At 35.3% G+C, this 24,001-nt stretch overlaps 3 protein-coding genes and 1 long non-coding RNA gene across 4 annotated transcripts in view; 2 read left to right on the top strand and 2 right to left on the bottom strand.

Annotated features, from left to right (window-relative positions):
• Positions 1-4,408, top strand: part of SNED1 (sushi, nidogen and EGF like domains 1) — a 106,619-nt gene extending 102,211 nt beyond the window's left edge. The window contains exons 32-33 of the mRNA XM_070753233.1: positions 293-322; positions 2,171-4,408. Of these exons, the coding sequence (XP_070609334.1) occupies positions 293-314 (22 nt within the window). The 3' untranslated portion in view covers positions 315-322; positions 2,171-4,408. The remainder of the gene's footprint in view (positions 1-292; positions 323-2,170) is intronic.
• Positions 4,248-13,025, bottom strand: MTERF4 (mitochondrial transcription termination factor 4). The gene is made up of 4 exons (XM_070753235.1): positions 12,797-13,025; positions 9,980-10,481; positions 6,613-6,797; positions 4,248-5,094 (listed from the first exon to the last, which is right to left on the bottom strand). The coding sequence occupies exons 1-4, from the start codon at positions 12,830-12,832 to the stop codon at positions 4,750-4,752; spliced, it is 1,068 nt and encodes a 355-aa protein (XP_070609336.1). The 5' UTR covers positions 12,833-13,025; the 3' UTR covers positions 4,248-4,749.
• Positions 12,461-20,455, top strand: LOC139167999 (uncharacterized). The gene is made up of 3 exons (XR_011559218.1): positions 12,461-12,685; positions 17,811-17,900; positions 20,413-20,455. It is a non-coding gene; the product is annotated as an uncharacterized lncRNA (long non-coding RNA).
• The window catches only part of PASK (PAS domain containing serine/threonine kinase), a 31,551-nt gene continuing 25,093 nt past the window's right edge, over positions 17,544-24,001 (bottom strand). The window contains 4 exon segments of the mRNA XM_070753234.1: positions 17,544-18,030; positions 18,335-18,481; positions 22,530-22,663; positions 23,334-23,533. Coding sequence (XP_070609335.1) covers positions 17,849-18,030; positions 18,335-18,481; positions 22,530-22,663; positions 23,334-23,533 — 663 coding nt within the window. The 3' untranslated portion in view covers positions 17,544-17,848.

Here is a 24,001-nt window from a genome sequence, read left to right as displayed (position 1 = left end):
TTCCTCAGCCCTAGAAAGAAGGTATCAGGCCCAAAGTCATTATGTGACTTTGGACCTGACAGAAGGAGTTAATGGGAAACCACTTCTGAAAAAAAAATCTTGTGAAGTAAACCAGAGGGACTTGTCCAAGCAATCTCTAAGAATTACTTATGAATATAATAGACAGGATTTTATTTGTTGTCTCTTTGTCCCTTCTTTTGCCTAAGTAGCATAAGAATAAAGAAATTCTTAGAAATAAGTCCTACATTACTGTGGAATATAAGTAATAATATATTACAATTTCTTATTTCAGAAAACAAATTAACAGGCACTGAAACCCACAGTAAGTATTTTTATTGGGCAGTGGATGGAAATGATGGTTCCATTAACTGATATACTAGATCAGGGGTGTCAAACTCAAGGCCTGGGGGCTAGATTCAGTCTACATGATGCTTAGATCTGGCCGATGGGGGCACCTTAGAAAAAGCAAAGAGCTGGACCGCAGTGCCTCTGCCAATGAAAATGGAGCTGAGGAGGACCACGTGCAGCCCCAGGCTCTATTTTCAGTTGTGATCATCTGTCGCCCTTTGCCAGCAAAAATGGAACTCAGTGGACCCATGTGCTCCACCCCGCAGCTCAGTTTTCACTGGCAGAAGGTGGTAAGAGGCCATTGCAGCTGAAAACAGAGCCACCATAGATACCCCCACACAAGTGACATCAAGCTGGCCATGTCTACCCTAGCCACACCCACTCCAGCCCCTGAGGTCAAATACAACCTTGATGTAGCCCTCAATATAATGGAGTTTGACACCTCTGTACTAGATAAATCAGTGAATTTAGATACTTAATAAATCAGAGTTCCTTAGACAGGAAGTGTCCAGACTCATTTTTATAATTCTCCATAGCTTAAAACATGGGTAAAGCATCATTGACAAGCAAATATTTACATCTCCTTTTTAAGGAACCTCTAAGATATTGATAGCCTGCCAAACATTAGAAAGAAACTGTAGCTATATTCACTGAACACCACAAAATGTTTTATGAATGCAATGGAATTAGCAAGGCATCCTAATTGTTCTGCCGGCTCCTGGCACGAGCCTTCAATTAAATGTAAAAGTAGCAAAAACAGACACACACACAGGACAAGGCAACAATAGTTTCTTTATCCAAAGAAAAATAGAAGAAAAACCCTCTTTTGAATTCAAAGGGCTCACTTGTAAAAACAAACAACTTGAATGCAGTGAAATAACAAAAACAACAAACTTAAGTCCATTAACCAGTAGCTGTGATTTCGTCACAGCTATTACTTTTCAGACGTTGTAAACTCACTATGATTTATGGTCAGAGTCCTGAAATCCAAACACAAGGTCCTGGTAAAATCCGGAACGGCAATGCACACTCCACAATTACTTGAACCCCACCCAACCACAGGTGGACTCTATTATCTCCTGTAATATCTGCGAAGCTGTTCTCTTCTATGCATAGCTGTACGCATGCGTGGGTCTATCACAGCTTCCTCATCAGAGTCTATCAAAGATAAGGAAGATGATGACTGACTTCTTCCTGGGCTTCCTGCCAGGCCCCCCTCTGAAGATCCCATCTCACAGTTACTCCCTTCTTCAGATGATAATTCGCTTCCCGAAGCTGTCGGCAGCAAAACAGGCCTGTGACATTTGGATGTTTCACCCACATCCACCCCCACAGTCCTTGGGGCAGGAGCTGGCCCAGAGACAACCACAACACCCAATAATGACTTTTTATTTCAAAAATCAGGCATTAAAAGAAAATTCATGAGAACATATTCAATATTTATATTTATGTAACATGTATATATTTTATATATTGCATGTACTATAGAGAGCTAAGCAAAGATAAGCAAAGCAATGCTTCATAATGTAACTGGATAGGAATGTCTTTTCAATTCATTAGAGCAACCAGATTATTCATGCAGTCACTATGGAAGATGCTTCTAGCCGCATGAATATACATGTGCACACAGCTAGGAACAGCTCACAAAGTAGCCATGTGCGTCTTGCAAAGGATTTTAAAGGATCAGTTTTAACTGTTTGAAAATAGGTGTTTTATATGTTTTCTCACATGTTGCAAAGTACCTTTTTCCAGATTTATTCAGCTAGTATGCCTCACTTTTTTAATATATTGTATTACAGCTTTTATTTCTGTTTCCCTATAGTGCTTATTTGATAATGGCTGGTGGAAAACAGTCATTTTAAGGTTGTGTCTCAATCTTTAAATGGAAGAGGAAGATTCCCTCCATTAAGTCTTCTACTGATAAGTGCCAGAGTTGTTGTACCAACAGAATTCCTCACCGTGATCCTACTTGCTTTTGGAGTACCAAGGAACTACTCTTAAGGAATGCTGAACAACAGTGATCTGTTACAGATTTTAATTGCAATGTGAATAGAGAACAACTCAATTTATTAATTTACAGCCGAAATATAAATATATGGCATGAAGTGGAGAATTATTACATCAGTAACTGCAATACCGAACAATCTAGATTGTCTCCAGCTTCATCTCATCCCAAGGACACAATAGCTTCACCGTGTCAACTGATTTTTTTAGGGGGAGGAGGGGAAACAGCTGGAACAAAGGACTTTCCACCTTTTTTTGTTCAAGAGCTATATAGCCTCTTCTCTTCAGCAAGATTATAATATCTCACTTTCATTTCCAGCTTCTCTTCATCATAGGATTTAATTCCATTATACAAATTGAGTAAATGTTCTTTTGCAAGAACAGTACTCGATCTTAACAGCATTTGAGATTTGGACATATAATCTGGACTGCTTTACACCTGAGTCCAGGGGTGGGTGGAGGAGTATTCTCTTTATAACCTAAAAACAAATCTTATTGCCGCAGAAATTGATACTCACACACTTAAAACCACATATACAAACCCATGGGGGGTATTTTGTTTCTTGGCAAAATTAATGTAAATGAAAAATTATCCAATTTGTTTAGCCAGCTCCCTCAAGTCCGTATTGCTAACAAATTATTAGCACTTCAGAAGTTAGATTTTTTTTAAAAAAACCTGGCGAAAGCAGCAATAGATAGCAGATTTTTATAATTCAGGGTCCAAATGCTGTTTATGAAGATTTCTGTGCTTTCATAAAGACTTTTACTGAAAACCTTAATGTTTAATAGGTAAAGTATTTCCTTTGATATTCTTAAAAGACAAAATTGTGATGTCTGTGGGAAAGAAAAGGCTTCCATCCCTCTTCAGTGGTGTTTATTTTGCAAAACACGATAACTAGCCTTCAAAAAGCCTTACTATTACCTAGTCTTTGTGAACCATATTAGTTAAAACAATAAGATTGTGTTAATAGACATATATTGTATTTTATAAAACAATACAACTAGAGTCATAGTTTTAAATTACTATTTTGGCAGGTATTGGATTATTGCAGAAAAGACACACTCGTTGCCTGCAAGATAATTCATGGTAAATTTTAAGAGCTGTAAATATTGTTTATTTAGCATAGAGGAACATATTGAAAAGGGGATATTTTTCTAATTGGAAAGACAATAATCCTTGCTGTTTGGCAGAAATAGCACAAAGTGATTCCAAAGTTCCTTCATTCTTTTAATAGTTTAACTGATTTTTACTTGTTTTATAACTTTTAAACTGCCCAGAGTCACCTTGTAGGGGAGATTGATGGTATAAGAAATTAATAAATAAAAAAATTAAACCCCTAGAAATCATCATGAGATGCTTAGTCACATTCCTAGATAAGTTATTTATGTGTGTTGTGAGTAATGGATGATAGTGTCCATTTGTAATTCTTTTCCCTGATGGGGGATGGCACAACACTAAAGGGCCACAGATTGCATTAAAAATGTAGAATTACATCTGTTAAAAACCCAGTAGTCTTCTGCTAAAGTCAGGATAGCCAGCAGAAATATTTGCACGTTCGCTTACATTACCAGGTTGAATTTATGTATTGTTCCCTTTATTTCTGATGTGACAAGAATCGGGGGGGGGGGGGGCACTCTAAATGGGAATTGAGCATGGTCAGCAGAAAATGTGTGTTGCAAGACTACATGAAGAGGAAGAAGGAAGTGAGATCCTTGGAATTTTGAACAACCACATCAGCACTGCAATTCCGCTACATATTTAGCTTATGAGAACCATCTCATCTTTTAATTAGACTATCAAAGTTTCCAAGAATAAAAAAGAACAAAGGAGGGGTAGCATCAAAATATTACATTTTTCAAAATCCAAAGTTTTAAAATACTATCTGCAGAAGACAAAGGGTATGATAGATCTTTATTGCTTGTTCCTTGTTTGTCACACTGTTGTCCCTAGGGACTGTCTTAAGGCAGAAGAGGACCATTATCAATCCAATACTCTGTAGTCAGATCGAGGCATATGTAATGCATCAATAAACTAAAAAGGTTTTATTTTATTAAAGTTACCTTGTGGGTTTTTTTTCATTTTAGACCAAGTATATAATTTATTTCAAAGTCATTTTTTTAAAGAATGAAAGGATTCCTGGACATAGCATTAAAAAACATTTTTCAAATAAGGCTACCATTTAGAATCTTGATTTAAGCCATATTTATGAATTGATATTTTGAGTCTGATTTTCCAACCCGCCTTTCATTTTTAAATAACTCATTTAAAAATAATCACAAGTATTAGATTTCTGCATTTTCAGAAGTATCCATCAGCTCCCTTCTTTCTATCATCACAAAGCAAGAAATATTATTACTATTACTACTACCAGATAGCAAAAACTTTTAATTGCAAAATTATTCAGAACCAGATCCATCATCATTCTCTGAATCTGAGAATTCTTCCATTGCCTCCTCCTGTTGCCTCCTCTCCTCTTCTTCATCGGCCAGCAACTTCTTAAAGACCTCATATTCCTCAATTGAGGAGCAGGCTACTTCAGTCACAAAATCCTGTTCAGAAGCTCTGATAATACGTTTCAGTTTGGGATTGACAATTTGGGTCTGTCCTTTCTTATCAGGAGTTTGATAGCGTCCCAAGCGCTCCAAAAAATTTATTCGTTTGTTTATTTCAGCCAGCGGTGCTTGGAAAAAACCAGACTGCAGCATTTCTCTCTGTTTAATTCCCATCCTGAAATACGCAAACTAAAAAAATAGATGATTAAGTGAAAGAATAAATACTAGCATTCTACTACAAAGAATGTAAGTCAAGAACACAGTTCAAAACAGAAATACTGTACACTAAATTGTGTCTGTTAATTTCAAGAAGGTTGTGTTCTTAATATACTGCTCAAAAAAATAAGGGGAACACTCAAATAACACATCCTAGATCCGAATGACTGAAATATTCTCATTGGATACTTTGTTCTGTACAAAGTTGAATGTGCACAACAGCATGTGAAATTGATTGTCAATCAGTATTGCTTCCTAAGTGGACAGTTTGATTTCACAGAAGTTTGATTTACTTGGAGTTATATTGTGTTGTTTAAGTGTTCCCTTTATTTTTCTTTGAGCAGTGTATATATGGGCACAACTTGCAGCCAGCAAGAAAAATAGATCTTTACTCAGATGTGAAATGTGTACAAGAAAATGAGCTCTAGCGGGTGTTGTCACATAAAAGATACTTTTATTTTAAATCTGGGAATCAAGTGGGATGTGAAGGAATAAAGACTGCTATATGTGTTAAAATTAAATCATTATAAATTATAATTATTTATGATAGCTGGGGAGGTTGTTGACTGTTTTTAATTGCTAAATTCCTTTTGCTGCATGTTTCCACTATTCCTTGTAGTATCTCTACTATTCCAAATTCCTTAGTGTTTCCTATATTTTGCCTCACATTTTACAGGAAATTCAAGCAGATAACTAGCTTCCTAACACCCAGGGCATTTGATTGTTTAAGTTCTAAAGATGAAAAGGGATTTGGCAATTATGATTTTTAAAAATTGGTTGTGGAAATAAAAATGCAGACAGAGTAAGCCATCGAGGAGAAATAGGTTAAAACTTCACAGAATCAGTAAATCATAGACCTGGAAACAGTCTGGGAACTCACAGGTTTACAAGCACTTTCTCCGTAGTGGATATGCTACAGCATTTTAGGAAGGAGAATCAAGTTCTCCAGTAGGAAGAATTGTGCTGTTTCATGAGCAACTGGTTTCACAAGTATAAAGTCTGATCAAGGCAGAGTAGGACAGTTACTTCTGTGATCTGGACTTTATGACTCATATATCATTTTCATCAATTGTTAGAACCAAAAAAGCTTAACAATGGAAGGTTCCATTTTTTTAAAAATGGCAGAAGGAAAATACAGTTAAAGATAAGTGAAATCCAAACATCAGGATTCAAGCTTTCCTGATGTAAGATTTGATGCTAAAGTCTTCATCATTATATCTTCAAAAGCAAGAAATATAAGGTGGATTCAATAGATATTTCTTAGGATCCATATAATTAATAAGCAAAAAAAGTGCATAGGAACAAAATTTTCTAACATATTGTTACAGGCAATATTTGAAAGAATGATAAATGCCACTGTTAAAGTCACATTCTAAAATTAGTAGATATATGAAATCTCTTAAAGCATATTTTTATTTATTGAATTTCCTAAGTTCAGCAATGGAAAAAGTGTCACACTATCTGACATCAGTAAAGTTATTCTGAAAATACCTGGAACTTGTATTCTATATCATTTAACTCTTGTAAAAGGAGATGTGGAGTTGTTCGTAGAATTGTTGATACTTGTGCCATAGTGAAGAGACATTTTTCTTTAAGGAGATTCTCTAGGGATGTGATTCTCTTGTGTGGCACTGTAAAGATACTTGGAAAATGTACTGCCACATGGTTAACGCTTTCTGTTAAAATAAGAGGAAAGAGATAAGATAGTGCTGACTAAAATCCTCTATCCTTTCTCTTTAGACAGACCCATGTATCCCTAGAAATATTAAGACCAAACTAGTACATTTTAAGCAATAATTTTTCCTAAGTGTTTCCCATAATGCCCAAGCATGTTCTCGCTAAATAATGCATTTGGAGTATTTCTGAATCTATATGACTAGGTTATTGCAGGTTTATGTACTGCTCTTCAGTGCAAAAATAGCAATAGTACTTAGATTTATATACAGTGTTCCCTCGATTTTTGCAGGTTCGAACTTCGCGAATAGCCTATACCATGGTTTTTCAAAAAATATTAATTAAAAAATACTTCGTGGTTTTTTTCCTATACCACGGTTTTCCCACCCAATGATGTCATATGTCATTGCCAAACTAATAATTTTTGCAAATAAATAACAAAAAATAATTATTATTATTAATAAATAATTATGTTTATAAATATCAGGATCACTAAGTGTCTTATTCAATGGGGAGTACCAGTAATAATGGTGAGTAAATGGTTGTTAAGGGAATGGGAAATGGTAATTTAGGGATTTAAAGTGTTAAGGGATGGCTTTTGATACTGTCCAGAGACAAAAATGGTGTATTTACTTCTGCATCTCGACTTTGCAGAAATTCGACTTTCGCGGGTGGTCTCGGAACGCATCCCCTGCATAAATCGAGGGAACACTGTACTATTTCATAGTGCTTTACAGCCTTCTCTAATAGTCTAAAGAGTACATGTCAGCCTCACTATGTTTCATCTTTCCACTACGCTTCGGTGTCATAAGTAACGGCGGGAGGACGTAGAGTTTTGGGGGATATGGGAGGGGAAGGTTCTGGAGGGGCCCCCGTTAAGTTTTGTTTCTCTGGTTAAAGCCAGAATAAGTTTCATTTCTCCTTGAAAAGAGGTGAGAAGAAAGTCCATTAGTAGCTGCATCCCATAAGCATGACACGATGGGGATTGGTTATTTCCCAAAGGGTGGCAAGTGAGATACTGTACTTTGATATGGGCAACTATTACGCCTTTTTCCTCAGACTTTGCTTTGCTTCTGATGCATTCACTTCTGATTTCAGTAAAGTTCACTTTTAAAGTTCAAAATGGACTCTGAGTTTACTTTTCGTAAATACTGAGTGGAGCTATTCTGACAGTACAACAATCTGGGTCCTCATTTTACCAACCTCAGAAGGATGGAAGGCTGAGTCCACCTTTGACAGGTCAGGATTGAACTGCTGGCATTTGGCAGAATTAGCAAAACTGCAAATCTAACCATTGTGCCATCACGGCTATTTCAACGTGAAATATTTCCACGTTGGCCATTGCTTGCAATTCCTTATTGATATACAGAGTATAAATGTTTTTTGTGTGTGTTTGTGCATGTGTGTGTATGTAAAAATAGCAAAACAGATGTTTAATTATAATAGAAGCTTAAAGCACTTCTTCAGCCCAACTCTAGACTCTCTCCCCCAGAAGTGTGTGTGTGTGAAAATAATCCCATTTTGTTGAGTCACAGCACTGTCCTTCAGTCCTCGAAGACGCCCACCAACCCCCCCAAATATTTATTCTGGCAGCAAAAAAGTTTATGCTGAAAGATGGTGGGTAAAATATTCTAATATCTTTTGGCAAGCAATTGGCACCTATATATAAGAAACTCTGTAAATTAAGGAATTGATCCAGAAACATATGAAGCCATTTGTAGCAATTTGAAGGATATCCATTGACTGTGTATATGATTAACTGAACACTTCCCTAAGTATAAGGGACAAAAAAACTGAACATACTCTGGACAGAATCTGAATAAATTAGAATTAAAATGATGGAGATTCTACTCAAAAAGAGGATAAATCAGCACCTAAAAACCAATAACTTATTGGACCCAAACCAGCATGGCTTTACTGAAGGCAAATCATGTCAGACTAATCTCATTGATTTATTTGACTATGTCACAAAGGTGATGGATGAAGGTGGTGCCATGGATATTGCCTATCTGGACTTCAGCAAAGCCTTTGATACGGTTCCACATAAAGAGCTGATAGATAAGTTAGTGAAGAATGGACTTAATCTTTGGATAGTTCAGTGGATTTGCAATTGGCTGAAGCGTAGATATCAGAGGGTTGTTGTTAATGGCGAGTATTCTGAGCAGAGACTGGTTACAAGCGGTGTGCCACGAGGGTCTGTTCGGGGTCCTATTCTTTTTAATATGTTTGTGAGTGACATAGGGGAAGGTTTGCCTATGACTCTAAAGTGAGCAACAGGGTTGATATTCTTGGAGGCGTCTGTAATATGGCAAATGATTTAGCTTTACTAGATAAGTGGTCAAAGCAATGGAAACTGCAGTTTAATGTTTCCAAATGTAAAATGATGCACTTGGGCAAAAGGAATCCTCAATCTGAGTATTGTATTGGCAGTTCTGTGCTAGCAAAATTTCAGAAGAGAAGGATTTAGGGGTAGTGATTTCTGACAGTCTCAAAATGGGTGAACAGTGCAGTCAGGCGGTAGGGAAAGCAAGTAGAATGCTTGGCTGCATAGCTAGAGGTATAACAAGCAGGAAGAGGGAGATTGTGATCCCGCTGTATAGAGCGCTGGTGAGACCACATTTGGAATACAGTACTGTGTTCAGTTCTGGAGACCTCATCTACAAAAAGATATTGATAAAATTGAACAGCTCCAAAGACGGGCTACAAAAATGGTGAAAGGTCTTAAGCATAAAACTTATCAGGAAAGAATGAACTCAATCTGTATAGTCTGGAGTACAGAAGGGAAAGGGGGACACGATCAAAACATTTAAATATGTTAAAGGGTTAAATAAGGTTCAGGAAAGAAGTGTTTTTAATAGGAAAATGAACACAAGAACAAGGGGACACAATCTGAGGTTAGTTGGGGAAAAGATTAGAAGTAACGTGAGAAAATATTATTTTACTAAGAGTAATAGATGCTTGGAACAAACTTCCAGCAGACGTGGTTGGTAAATCCACAGTAACTGAATTTAAACATGCTTGGGATAAACACATATCCATCCTAAAATAAAATACAAGAAATAGTGTAAGGGCAGTCTAGATGGACCATGAGGTCTTTTTCTGCCATCAATCTTCTATGTTTCTATGTTAAATAATCCACTAATTCAGTGTATAAATTCAGCAACTGCATCAGGGAGAGTATTACCTGCATTTAAGCCAAGTTTCCGCAGAAGATTTGCACGGTCCTTCAAATGTTTTGGTGACATTCTCAGCAGTTCAGGCTTCTTTTCTAGAGTCTTCAGTATTGTGGCAATGCTTAAGCCCAATAGGAGTAATTCTGAAATTGTAGTCAATTTTGACTGAAATGGTACATCCAGTTGCAAGCTAAATAGCTGTGTTATCTGATCAGGACTGAATCCCAGGTTAACATAAGCACTTGTGTCCTCTCCTAGCTTCAAATGGTCCACATCTGTTGCTTTTACTTCTTCTACTGGTGTATTAATTAAAGTTTCTTGGGGCTTGGGAGAGCACTCATAGTTTGACTTACAAGGGTGAAAGCCTTTGCTGCTTTGTATAAAAGACCTGGTAGTAATCAATCTGCAATTTGGGTGTTGATGAGACCACCAAAAGGCAACTGGTAATACACTGAGAGAAGGTAAATGGATAAAGTCATAGGCAAGGGATGGGAAGCTGTATTTCTCAAAAATCTGCAAAAATAGATTTGAAAAAAACAAACTTAATTGTATTTTAAAGGAAAGAACAAGTATAGGTGCCTGCAAATCAGGTTGCTTTTCAAAACTAAACTAAAATCACTATTACACCATAATTTATCAATTATTAAAGCTATAACTTCTCTCTCAATTTACCTTATTTAAAGTATTTTGTTAGATTGTTTAGGGAAAATATATCATCCACAAAACATTTATGTATTTAATTACAGTATCCATGTATTTCACACAATTAAGATGAATTTTTAATTGTTCAAAATGTGTTACAGCTTACACTGAATATAACTTTTAAGCCTTACCCAAATCACAAATGTTACATTAAATATTGTATTTTTAGAAAATGAGTAGTAAATATGTTCAAAAATAATAGGTAGAAGAAATCTCTTGGTTTTGGGCAACACCAAAACAAAAAGCAAACTGTTCTGCATAAACTATCAAACACTAGTACTCCATTTTGGAGGTACAAAGTGTATTTAAAGAAAAATATTATGTAAAATAATGAGAAGTAATATTTTCCAAATAATATTTCTGCAGCTTTTCAGAATATGTTGGTGCCCTAGTCTGTTTAAAAGATAAACTGTTTCATATTAATACTCATGAAATATTAACTTAAAAGCACATCAGACTGCTATATAATGAATCTCACTGCATACTTTCAAAACTGAAATGTAAATTACCTGGACTTTAAATCTGAACTATCTACAGTCAAAGTAGTGATTCACACAAATGGGACCCTGAACTCAGGTTAAAAAATTAAGATTCCTATATTCAAATGGCATATTGCATCCAAATAAATTAAGACATGAGTGATAATCTAATCTACACATTTAAAAAATTTGGCTATTCTACAGTTTACTAAAACACAGTGGCTCTATTTTAGCCATCTAGCATATTGTGTGCACACGACAATATGTGGCCAAAAAACACGTGTAAATATAAAAGCTGAACTCATCTGATACAGGTTGAACAGGAATTTTAAACTATGCTATCAAAAAAGAAAACTAATTTCAGATTAAATCTGCATTTTGATGTATGTTCAGTTAAGAAATAATCCCATTTTGCTTTTAACTTTGAAACACATTTACATGTATGGATATGCAAGATGTACCAAAACTTGATCTTCATAAACAATTATATAAATTACATTAGCATTTCATTTTCGTCTAAACACTATACGCGTAAACACACATGTAGTAAATATGCATTTTAATGTCCTTGAAATTGCCATGTGCCTGAAATGAATGAATGAAAACCAGATTGTGATCTTAACAGAATTTTAAAACATAAATAGGAATCCTTCTTCAACCTCGCCCCTTTATCACGATCGACCTTTTCCCTTTATGGAAGCAACCCCATTCTGGACACCTGAGCATATAACCTGTGGGTGAAGTGGTAGCACCGCTGGAAAGCTTTAGGTTGGAATTGATAAGACTTGGAACATGCTTCCGTCTCACCCAATCGTTATTTATTTATTTGTTTGTTTTGTCAAATAAGTATTGGGCGTATACAAAGATATAATATTTATATACTGTACATGATACTAGTAAAATAAAAACATTACGACATTACGAGTGGATGGAAAGCACTCTGGTGCACTTATGCACACCCCTTACTGACCTCTTAGGAATCGGGAGAGGTCAACAGTCTAAGAGGGTAAGGTTTTGGGGGTTAGGTGACCATACTACAGTCTGGTAGTGAGTTCCATGCATCAATTATTCGGTTACTAAAGTCGTATTTCCTGCAGTCGAGTTTAGAGCGGTTTACTTTAAGTTTGTATCTGTTGTGTACTCGAGTGTTGTGATTGATGCTGAAGTAGTCGTTGACAGAAAGGACGTTTTGCAGATGTTTTTATGGGCTATGCTTAGGCCGTGTTTAAGACGACTACTTCTAAGCTTTCTAAACATAGGAGTGTGAATCTAGTTGCTTAGGCCTGTTGCGAGTGACGGAGTATCTCTAGACATTTTCTAGAGTATTTATGTCCGAAATGCGGTGTGGGTTCCAGACCCACCAAAAGGGAAATGTTGAAGGGAAAGTTAAAGGGAAATAGCACTTATAACCCAAATGTTAAAGTTAAACTATCATTGCCTGATGAGCCGCTATTGTCATTCAGTCGTAAACCATGGTTACAAATTACACTTGCTGCGTTCATACGGAACAAGGGGAAGTATACGCGAACTCATCGGGTGAGTAGCTTTTCCTACGTCTGCCTGTAACCATGAAAGTACACTAGTAAATCGCGTTTGTTCACAGATTATTCTTTCGGCGGACAAACTGTTAATGCGAAGCGTACTCACGCGCCAATAGCGGGTTGCTGATTTCGTGCACAGCATCTTTCAGAGATTTCGCAGCTGGATAAAGCAGCAAGAAAAGGAAAGGGGAAGGTGTTCCTGTAAACGCTTTCCTACCCAAAACGGAACTCGGGGAAAAACGTTCCGTGGAGCAACCAAAGTGCGGATAAAAAGTACCTTGAAGTAGTTGTAAAAGATTGTGAAGACCCAGCGGGGCCAAATCACAAATGTGAGGAAGGAGTGCGTGACTATCTTCCCTGAGAATAGTTAAAGGCGTAGCATACCTGACATTTGTAAAGAATCCCACTTCAGTAAAAATCCGATGCTTATGAATATTCATGTTGCTTATATTGTATAGAATCTACCCGAATGAAACAGATTAACATCTCCACAAACCAAATCGTTTCAGCCGCTATATTGCAGAAAAATGGCAGAAACGAATATTTGTGCTAGTTCCTTATACAGTACTGTAGATCAGTGTTTCCCAACCTTGGCAACTTGAAGATATTTGGACTTCAACTCCCAGTATTCGCTGGCTGGGGAAATCTGGGAGTTGAAGTCCAAATATCTTCAAGTTGCCAAGGTTGGGAAACACTGCTGTAGATATTTCAATTTTTACATGGAAGCAACAGTTGTAAATCACACTAGGTTACTTACAGAATTAGTATGATTTATTTATTTATTGTTTTTATTTATTGATTGATTGATTTTGTCCATTACACAATGAGGGTTACATTGGGTAAACATATAGTAAATACATAATGAAGGTTATAGAGGATATTCTCATAGAAAAATATATCTAAGAAAGAAGAAATAGGAATAAAATATATCAATGAAAGAATAGAAGAAATATAGGGAAAGAATGATATAGAATTGTTTCTGATATTGCCACAGCACAAAAATGCACAGAAATACAATTTTACATGACATAGGATTTTTTTTTAAGATCATAGTTATGGGAAACAAATGTGACCTATATGACTGAATATCCACAGCTGGCATCAATTTTTTTGCATTATGGCAAAAGCAAAAAGCATCAGCTTTCTATCGTTTAAGCATTTCAGTATGAAGGGAAAACATTAAAAATGGACTAGAATCAGGGAAAACTAGCTTCAAATGTCCATTCAAACATTAGAACGTTCATATTTTTAAAAAAAACAGTGAAGGGGAATTAAATTGTGTTTTCAGTTATCTCTACTGTTTACTCATGTCAGAACCATCACAATTAAAATAAGGCATAATAAATCGCATAACATTTAAAAGATTAAAATATTTATAAGTTAAACAGATCTTGCCCCCAAATTAGCAATGTTAATTGCATTGTCATGCTGGGGGACAATGCAATTAACTTTGCTAATTTGGGGGCAAGATCAAGTGTGTATTGATCGACACAAAGGACAAGTGTTCATATGTTGTCTACATGTCACTTCAATCACGAAGGTCAGAAGCTACCGGATAGCCCTATTTGATCAGAATATATCTGGATTTTGATGTATCTGTACCTATTCAACGACTAGTTTTTCCCAGCTTTACCAGACCCTGGTACCAGGTTCTCCATTCGTTCCATCCAATGTTGCTTCTTTGTAGCTTTTTATAGGTCCTCTCTGCTTTTAAATTCTTTTTTATAAGTTGTAAAACCTATTATGTGCTGTAATTTATTCTGCATTTGATTATCTGATTTTCTTACTGGGGCAATATATTTCTGATTTAACCTGTTTGAGTCTGATTGCTTAACTTCCTAAATTCTATATTAAGATTTGTGGATCTTATGCAACATGTACCTAATCAATTGAAAGTAAAGTATCACAATAAGTGATACTAATCATGTGAATTGGAAATGATTTTGAATATCTTATTATAAAGTTCAAAATGTGGTTATTAATATATTTTTTAAACAAATATTGTACATTTTAAAGAATGCTCTAAGTCTATAGGGATCATTTGGATGAATAAAATAATAAAACTAACACAAATTGTTACACAATTAGGATCCCCCCCAATTGCTACATTTTGGTCTAAAATGTAGTATGGCTTATCTGTTAAGAAAGCACACGCTTTAGTTGTAGAACATAGCAACTTATTAAATCTTTTAATGAATGCTGCAACGAGAATTACTATAGATTGTAAATCCAATTGATTCATTCTAAACATTTGAATTTTTCAGCCAATTTATTATTGAGTTTGTAAAAAAAAAGTAGTGTTCCCCTTTTATTTTTAAGATGTATATGCCAAAAAAAGAGAGACTGGACTACAGGTGTTCATGAAAAGAAAGTATTATGAAACATACATTAAAATACTTTGTATTTCATTAATTTTATCAAATGATTTAACCCAACTACAACAACTAATTCAAAAAGTTCTCGTAGTCTAAAATAGAGTTTATGGCAAAAATTCAAGACACAAGATTGATCTGAGTATTATCATTGTGCAAAACATGTGAATGAGGTGCTTCACAAAGAATATTAGCTAAACAAAGCACTATTTTCCTTGAAGGATTAAAGCATCCAGCTCATCTGGAATATTCATAAGATTGTTTTAAAGGTAATCTTAAATCTCTGCACACCTGCACCAATGTTTCCATTAGAATTGTCAACCAAGCAACTATCTATTAGAATACACAGGCAGGTAGCCAAGAACAGTTTTTGAAAGGAAACAGCTACCAGTTTCAAATTAACTTTTTACAAGTTTCTACAGTCCTACTTGTGATTTGGCTTAATTTTATCTGACAAATCTAGGTATTATGCCTAAGTGGGACATTATCTAGTAAGGCTTCTCTTTGATTAATTTTCAATTGCACCCTTTTGCAATAATGTTAGTATATACATCTCTTTAGCAAACTGGATAACATGGATTCATGTCAATCTAAAATTCTGCATTTTTCCCACACTACTGTGAAATACACACCAAGATAGAGAAACAGTAGACGTCAAGAAACAAAGTATATTAGACTGGTTTTACAGTAATTGTTGCTATATATTGATGTCTCTTTCTATACTAAGCATGCTTTTTAAAAAAATTTAGAAGTCATCCAAATATTTTCTTTTCTATATAGATTAATAGTGTCTTTTCTTCTCTATATTTATTTATTTGATTGATTGATTGATTTCTATGCCACCCTTCTCCTGGGACTCAGGGCAGCTTACAAGACAAATACAAAATATGCAAGAAATCTAACATTTAAAATACTAAAAAAACATCAAATATAAAATAACATAAAAATCTAACAAGAGCAGCGGTGGGCTACGAGCCTGAACGCTAAATTGCACTCACCGCTGCGGCTCATAAGTTCTTGCATGGCCAGCACAATTTTGCTGCTGCACCTGTGGAGGTAACAAAATCGTGCACAGAGCCGCAGGTACACTCGTGTTTCAGCGTTCATGGAAGCAAAAAAACCTCGCCGAAACACGGGTGCGCCTGCGGCTCCATGCGCAATTTTACTTCCTCCACTGGTGCAGCAGCAAAATCATGCTGGCCCCGCAAGAATTTATGAGCCGCAACAGCGGGCGAAATTTAGCGTTCCAGCTCGTAGCCCACCGCTGAACAAGAATCATATTCTAAAAACCCCAATTCATGTATAGATTGGGTAATAGCTTTCTTTACCATGAAAGAAAGACACTACCGGTACCTCATAACCAAAATACAATTGAAAATGTACTCCCCTGAAACAACTGTTAAAGTGAACCCTAGTAAAATAACAAAAAATAACAAACTGGCATAAACGGAAGGATAGCTGCATTGTTGAAGGAAATACTCCTTAGTAGAATTAGTGTTAAATATAAATGTTCACCTATCAAGCCATCAAGCAACACAATCAATAAAGATAAGTAATTATATTCTGTACTAAACTAATCTGAAAAAAGATATTGTTCCTAAACAATTAAAAAATTGTAAAAAGTTAAATGGCCAATTTATAATCCACAGCAACTATGTACAGTGTAATATGCATTTTAAAAGATGAATTGGTCAAATCAATTAAAATTTCTAGAGACTATTTCTTTCAACATAATAAAGGTTTTTAAGTGAAATTCACCTGTCAAAAACTTCTGGCTAATGTGATTTGTTAGATAATAAATGCCCACTTTAGTATTGATATTGATTGACATACTAAAAAGTTTTGTATTGATATTTATAAGAAAATATTGACCTTGCATTTAAATTTAACATGTGCAATGTTTCCTCTATTCTGAAGAGTTCTCTGAAGTAAGACCATCTATAAACCTAAATACAGATTATTATAAATTAATCCCAATTACCCTTTAGTTATGTATCACCTAAATTTTGGAAAATGACGTAAAATATATGGCCATCATTAACTTTTCTTTTTTTTATCAAGACAGCTGTCAGTAATTCACTTAAATAAAATCTCAAATGATATCCTAATATTCCAGTAAGAAAAATGTGAAAGATACTGTTTTTCATTTTTTTACAAACTGAGGTATGAGAAAACTTTAAAACATAAAAAAAAATCTAAGATGAATGCTACTTCTTCTGCAGTCTAAGCAGTTTGTTATGATTAACAATAACAAATTAATTCCATTAATTAGTAATAGAAAAAAGACTAACCAAAGTGAAAACAGACTAATCACAAAATGAAATACAGAATGTGGTCGCCTGCTCTATTCACTGTTGCAATTTACTGTTTACTCTCTCTGCAAATATATTGAAGATTTATTAATTAAATTAATTATTATTTATTTATTTATTTATTTATTTATTAAATGTGTATGCCAGCCAACTCCTGAAGGATTCTGGGCGATCCATTTGTTGATAATAGTTTCATAATTTCAGTGGATGAAAAATCGAATACACAGATTTAAATTATGTAGTTGAGACCTAGATTTTATGCTTGACTATAATTGCACTAGAGTTACGTAGAAAGGCACTATGAAGACTATATCCCCATGTCGAAATTAAAGAATCATATCAGACGCGCTCACAGGAGGCAGAGTGAACTTGTAATTTTGCTCCTTCATTATGTTCATCACATTGATATCCTTGTGGCATTTTTTTTTTTTTTTAGTTCTCAAGATGAGTAAGGTTGTGTCCAAAGTTAAGATTTCAATGATTCTGGCATTGGGAAGAGGTTGATGGTTCTCGTTCTGCAGAAGAGGTAATTCCAACTAGCTGGGAATTTGCCGGCTCATGATTATTGACTTCATCATTAAAACTCTGCTCACTGTCCAGGCTTGGGATTGCCCAGATACCACCATGATTGCAGCCAGTGGAATGAATTTTGTTTTCTAAAAATAAAATAAATAAAAATGTTTATTAATAAACATTCTATAGCAAATACTAGTGCACCAGCCACTGCATACTTTATTGTGATTCTATAATATGTAAGAGAACAAGATTTACTGATCCGCAAAACACACATAAATCTGCACTGCACAGAAATTTATTTCAAACACATCCCTTGTGTGCTAAGATCTTGAAACAACTGTGTCAAATGCAAAATACCCCCTGTATAAGAACTCTTGGTAAATCTCATTCATCTGAGAATTCATGGTAAATTAGGAATGCTGCTTTCAGAATCCTTTCCCATACCTGTTTTGCAACAAGTAAATACTTTCTCCCACGCATAGTTGATCACGTTTACAGGCTGGAACACCCAAGGATCCTGTATGACCATTTCTAGAGTTATCCGATCCTGTGGAAAAGGCTTCAAGAGCCCAGACAGGAGCCTCATCAGATCTAAAGAAAGGAAAGAGAAACAACACCATATTAGCCTTCAGCTTGCCCGTCAGATATTCTACTTTCATGGAATGTAATTGTAAAATGAACAGTTTTTACAAATTGAAATCCAGCACACGTCAAAAGGTGTTTTTTTTTAACTCCTTATTACCTTTTTTGGCTTCATTTGTAACTACTTTCTTTTCTCAAGATGGCTTCTATTCAGTAGTGAAAATTACTGCAATAGAATCAAGGTTTCAGGGTCATCTGCTTTGAATAAGGCACACTGCACCTATAATTTCTGAAGAATTATAATTTCAAATTATAATCCTTTATGACTATCTGAAATTTTGTTTTAAGATATTGCAATTCATTATTTGATCCAAAGGCCATCAATATACATAAAAGCGAAAACCACTCATGCCGTAATAGAATAGAATAGAATTTTTATTGGCCAAGTGTGATTGGACACACAAGGAATTTGTCTTGGTGCATATGCTCTCAGCGTACATAAAATAAAATATACATTTGTCAAGAATCATGTGGTACAACACTTAATGATTGTCATAGGGGTCAAATAAGCAATGAAGAAGCAATATTAATAAAAATCTTAGGATATAAGCAACAAGTTACAGTCATATAGTCAACATGGGAGGAAATGGGTGAAAGGAATGATAAGAAAAACTAGTAGAATAGAAGTGCAGATTTAGTAGAAAGTCTGACAGTGTTGAGGGAATTATTTGTTTAGTAGAGTGATGGCGTTCAGAAAAAAACTGTTCTTGTGTCTAGTTGTCCTGGTGTGCAGTGCTCTGTAGCGACGTTTTGAGGGTAGGAGTTGAAACAATTTGTGTCCAGGATGTGAGGGGTCAGTAAATATTTTACCCGCCCTCTTTTTGACTCGTGCAGTATACAGGTCCTCAATGGAAGGCAGGTTGGCAGCAATTGTTTTTTCTGCAGTTCTGATTATCCTCTGAAGTCTGTGTCGGTCCTGTTGGGTTGCAGCACCAAACCAGACAGTTATAGAGGTGCAGATGACAGACTCAATGATTCCTCTGTAGAACTGTATCAGCAGCTCCTTGGGCAGTTTGAGCTTCCTGAGCTGGCGCAGAAAGACCATTCTTTGTTGTGCTTTTTTTATGATGTTTTTGATGTTAGGTGACCATTTTAGGTCTTGAGATATGATAGAACCTAGAATTTTGAAGGTCTCTACTGTTGATACTGTGTTGTCTAGCGTTGTGACAGGTGGAAGGGTGGAAGGGTTTCTCTTAAAGTCTACCACCATTTCTACGGTTTTGAGTGTGTTCAGTTCTAGATTGTTCTGGTCACACCACAAGGATAGTTGTTCAACTTCCCATCTGTATGCGGATTCATCATTGTCTCGAATGAGTCCGATCACTGTTGTATCATCTGCAAACTTCAGTAGTTTAACAGATGGATCGTTTGAGATGCAGTCATTAGTGTATAGAGAGAAGAGAAGTGGTGAGAGTACACAGCCTTGGGGGGCACCTGTGCTAATTGTACATGTATCTGATGTGATTTTTCCTAGCTTCACCTGCTGCTTCCTGTCTGTTAGGAAGCTTGTGATCCACTTACAAGTGTGTTCAGGTACCGCTAGCTGATTTAGTTTGGTTAAGAGAATGTCCGATACGATGGTATTAATCACAAAATCTCCAGAACTGTAAAGCCTACAAACCTGAAATTTGCCATGTAATGTTCATTTTGGCTTCTAGATGCTCACTAAGAAAAGATTTTTCTAAATGACCATCAGAGGGAGGGTCGTGTGCAGATGCACAGAAGGCAGGGGTCCTTAGGATGAAAAAATACCCAGGCAGCGCTGGGTCATCAGCTAGTATAAGAATAAAACAATGCAGACTAGAAGCTTTGCTAATGAGTACCACTGAAATGGCATGTGTTCGTAACAAAAATCATGATGTATCTTCTTTTTCTCACAGTAAAGTCAACATGGAATGGAAATTCAGAATGAAGAATTAGCAGGTAAATGAGAGTTAAATGCTCACTATCTTATACTTTTTATATAGTTCAGATTCTCTTCTTGAAACTATCTATAGGGAGAGGTCAGCAAGCCATTGACACATGACAGTTTGAAAAGTATAATTAGAATCTGAAAGTTGAAGAAAGTAGAGTAATTATATTTATTTACTCGCAACACACATATACTCCCTCACTTTATGCCATTCCTCCTGAGTTTCTATGCATCTCACATGCCAGATAAATCAGTAATGTGTTTTAAAATACAGAATATAAAGTATATTATGCAGTCACCTAATTCTGAGCAGTTAGCCCTCTATTAAATAACACCAGTTGAGTCTTTGCTTCTTTTCAGAATGTTAGTAAGAAAGCAGCCAATCTAATCTTGGCAATCTATTCCAGAGCAAAAGGACTGAGACCAGGAGGGTTATTTCCAAGCACTCACACTCTTAACCTCTCAGAAAACAAGATTCCTATTCTATCATTTTAGGCAAGTCAAAGCAGTCAGGCCAATTCTATTTAGATCATATAGTTCCAAGAATCTAATAAAAATCTAAGGCAACCCATTGGATTGGACTGAGAGGCCAAATGACAAAAGCACATATCCTGCAATATTGGAGTTACTCTTCTATACCGGACCTGACCAATCAGGAAGTGACAGCTGTTTTTTTTTTAAATCAGCAACTACTTCCAAATTCCCATGTTGAAAGCCTTACGCCACTACCATGCCAAAGTCAAGCCAATACCGATATAGAAAATTCAATGTGTGCTGGGAGGTATCTAATCTCAGACTGGGTATGAGATAAATTCAAATGGCTAAATATAAGATGAGCTACAATGCCAATAAAATTTAATGTTTTACCTTCTGCTATCTTGGAATGGAATTGTAAGAATATTTCTAATATAATTTGGCCCACACCGTGTGGGTAATATTGAGGCTCATATTTTTTTCTGAACTGTCCCTCCTTTTGCATAGTATTTTACTATTGTACTGCTATTAACAAACTATCCAGGGCAGCCAGACTTCTTTTAGCTTCGGTATTTACCATCTGATATAAGTAATACATCTCCTTCAATATCTCTAAATACGGCTAAATATTTATAAGTATAAATAAATTTAAATAAAAAGTAGTGGCTGCTTAATTGTCTGCGAGGATACAGAAAAGGCCTGGTATTTTATACTTGTTAGATGTTTGTTATTAGATACCATAGTTTACATATTATATCTTATTGCTACAAATGTTTGTGGAAATAGCATTGGTCCTCTGCTCCATAATGAAGTGCCTAAGAACGCAAACCTTTCCTCCTTCACTAACAGCAACTGCAACTGCCCACTCAAAGAAGTATCAGAACCACTGAAGCTTCAATCAAACTTTCATAGGCAATCTGAAAACATGATTGATGGCATATTTAGAGATTAGGCAGAACAAAGAGAATGCCCATCTAAATCCGGATAAGTCACCCCAAAGGGTGACCAAAACTATTTTCATCTTAATGCTACCCTGATGTCCCCAATGAAATTTGTAGAAATGTCTTGGAATGCTACTTATTGAAATGTATGACAGGTATTAAACAAGGATTCCCTCCCCTTATGAATAATAAAGACCCAATGTACTGCAAAGTGCAATTTATAAACAACATCTCAGAGAAACTGCATGGAAACAGGAAGTCTTTCTTTAAAAAATTATCAAATTATCAATTCAATTTGCAAAGTTCAGGGTTCTAGTAATATAGAAATTCTGATTAAAGATTTTTATTAATATTGTTTCTTCATTGCCTATGACAATCATTAAGTGTTATACCACATGTTTCTTGACAAATCTATATTTTCTTTTATGTACATTGAGAGCATATGCACCAAGACAAATTCCTTGTGTGTCCAATCGCACTTGGCCAATAAAGAATTCTATTCTATTCTGTTCTATCAAAAATTTAATTATCATTACAGCTTCAAAAAAATTATTTTTCTTTGGGTATGCCAGGTGGATTCTATCAATTGTATTAAATAGAAAACCTAGCTGAAAAATTATTTCCTTTTCCCTTGATTTATAATTTGTAAATAAATTAGTGAACTACTTACCAACTGACACTTTGTAAGGAGGTCTCAATACAGCATCTATTGTTTCTTCAAGCTCACAAAAAGGATTTTCTCCAAAGACTATGGTATAAAGTGTGATACCTAGTGACCACATTTCCAGTTCTGGTCCTGAATATCTATAGAGAATCAAATAGTTAAGCTAATTGAGTTTAACAGACAAAATCATTCAATATAGAAATACAAATAAAAGAAATTACTTAGAAAAATAGTACCCAAGAACAAAATGTATTCAAATATAATTCCTTCTTCCCACCAAACGACATGTTATTCTGTCCATTCTCACCTTTTCCCCTAAAGCTTTATGTTTTATTGACAAGATATATGATTAGGGGTTACATGTTTCCCAAAAGTGGGGGAGATTCAAAACTAAACAGAAATGTTATAGTTCAATAATATTTTAATTGAATAAGCATATTAAAATTAATATTTTAATTTAATAAAAAAATCTGCTCCAAACCACAAATTCTCATGTTTTCCAGAGTAGGAAATTATAATTAACAGCTTTTAAAAAAACTAACGTATTAAACACATTTAAAATTGTGGAATAATATTCGCTATGATTTCCCAGTTTGACTGAACCTGGTAATCATAAAAATTCCCTAGATTTTACTCAGATTGCTAGATAGCCTGACAGTATATTCATAACTCATTTTATTAATTCTAAATATGATAAAAACTTCTATGATCTTTCCCTCTGTGACTTTTGGAGTTAATGTACAGCTTCTCCCCTAAATCAGACTAATATACTCTGTTGAAACATAAATGTTATTTCAGAATCATACATACGGATTGCCTGATAGCACTTCTGGAGAGCAATACTCAATTGTCCCACAAAAAGTATAGAACATTTTGCCAGGTTCCAAATAAGCAGCTGAGCCAAAGTCTATTAGCTTGATTGTGAAATCTTCAGCAATAATGATGTTCTCATCTTTTATGTCTCTGTGAAGAATATTCCTAGAGCGAAGATAGTTCACTGCAGATACGAGCTGATGCACAAATAAGATGAGATCAGAATAGCACCCATTCCCGATAATAAAGTAACTGTAACCAAAGAAATAATTATATGTTCTGCTTAAAATCTTATGATTAACTTTTCTCCTTTTAAAAGACATATAATTAAAAGAATATGAAACTCACATTTCATTTTAAACCTGCTTCTGTAGTGATTAAAACTCAAAACCCATATCGCATCTCAGACATTAACACCCTTGAAAATGTCCAAAGATACTTCACCAGAAGAGCCCTTCACTCCTCCACTCGAAACAGAATACCCTACGAGACTAGACTTTCAATCCTGGGCCTAGAAAGCTTAGAACTAAGATGCCTTAAACATGATCTAAGTATTGCCCGCAAGATCATATGCTGCAACATCCTGCCTGTCGGCGACTACTTCAGCTTCAACCACAACAACACAAGAGCACACAACAGATTTAAACTTAATATTAACCGCTCCA

This window comes from Erythrolamprus reginae, chromosome 5 (assembly GCF_031021105.1).
Source record: "Erythrolamprus reginae isolate rEryReg1 chromosome 5, rEryReg1.hap1, whole genome shotgun sequence".
Taxonomy (NCBI): Eukaryota; Metazoa; Chordata; class Lepidosauria; order Squamata; family Dipsadidae; genus Erythrolamprus; species Erythrolamprus reginae.
The sequence above is the reverse complement of the archived record's forward strand: the minus strand, read 5'-3'. Positions and strand labels throughout refer to the sequence as shown.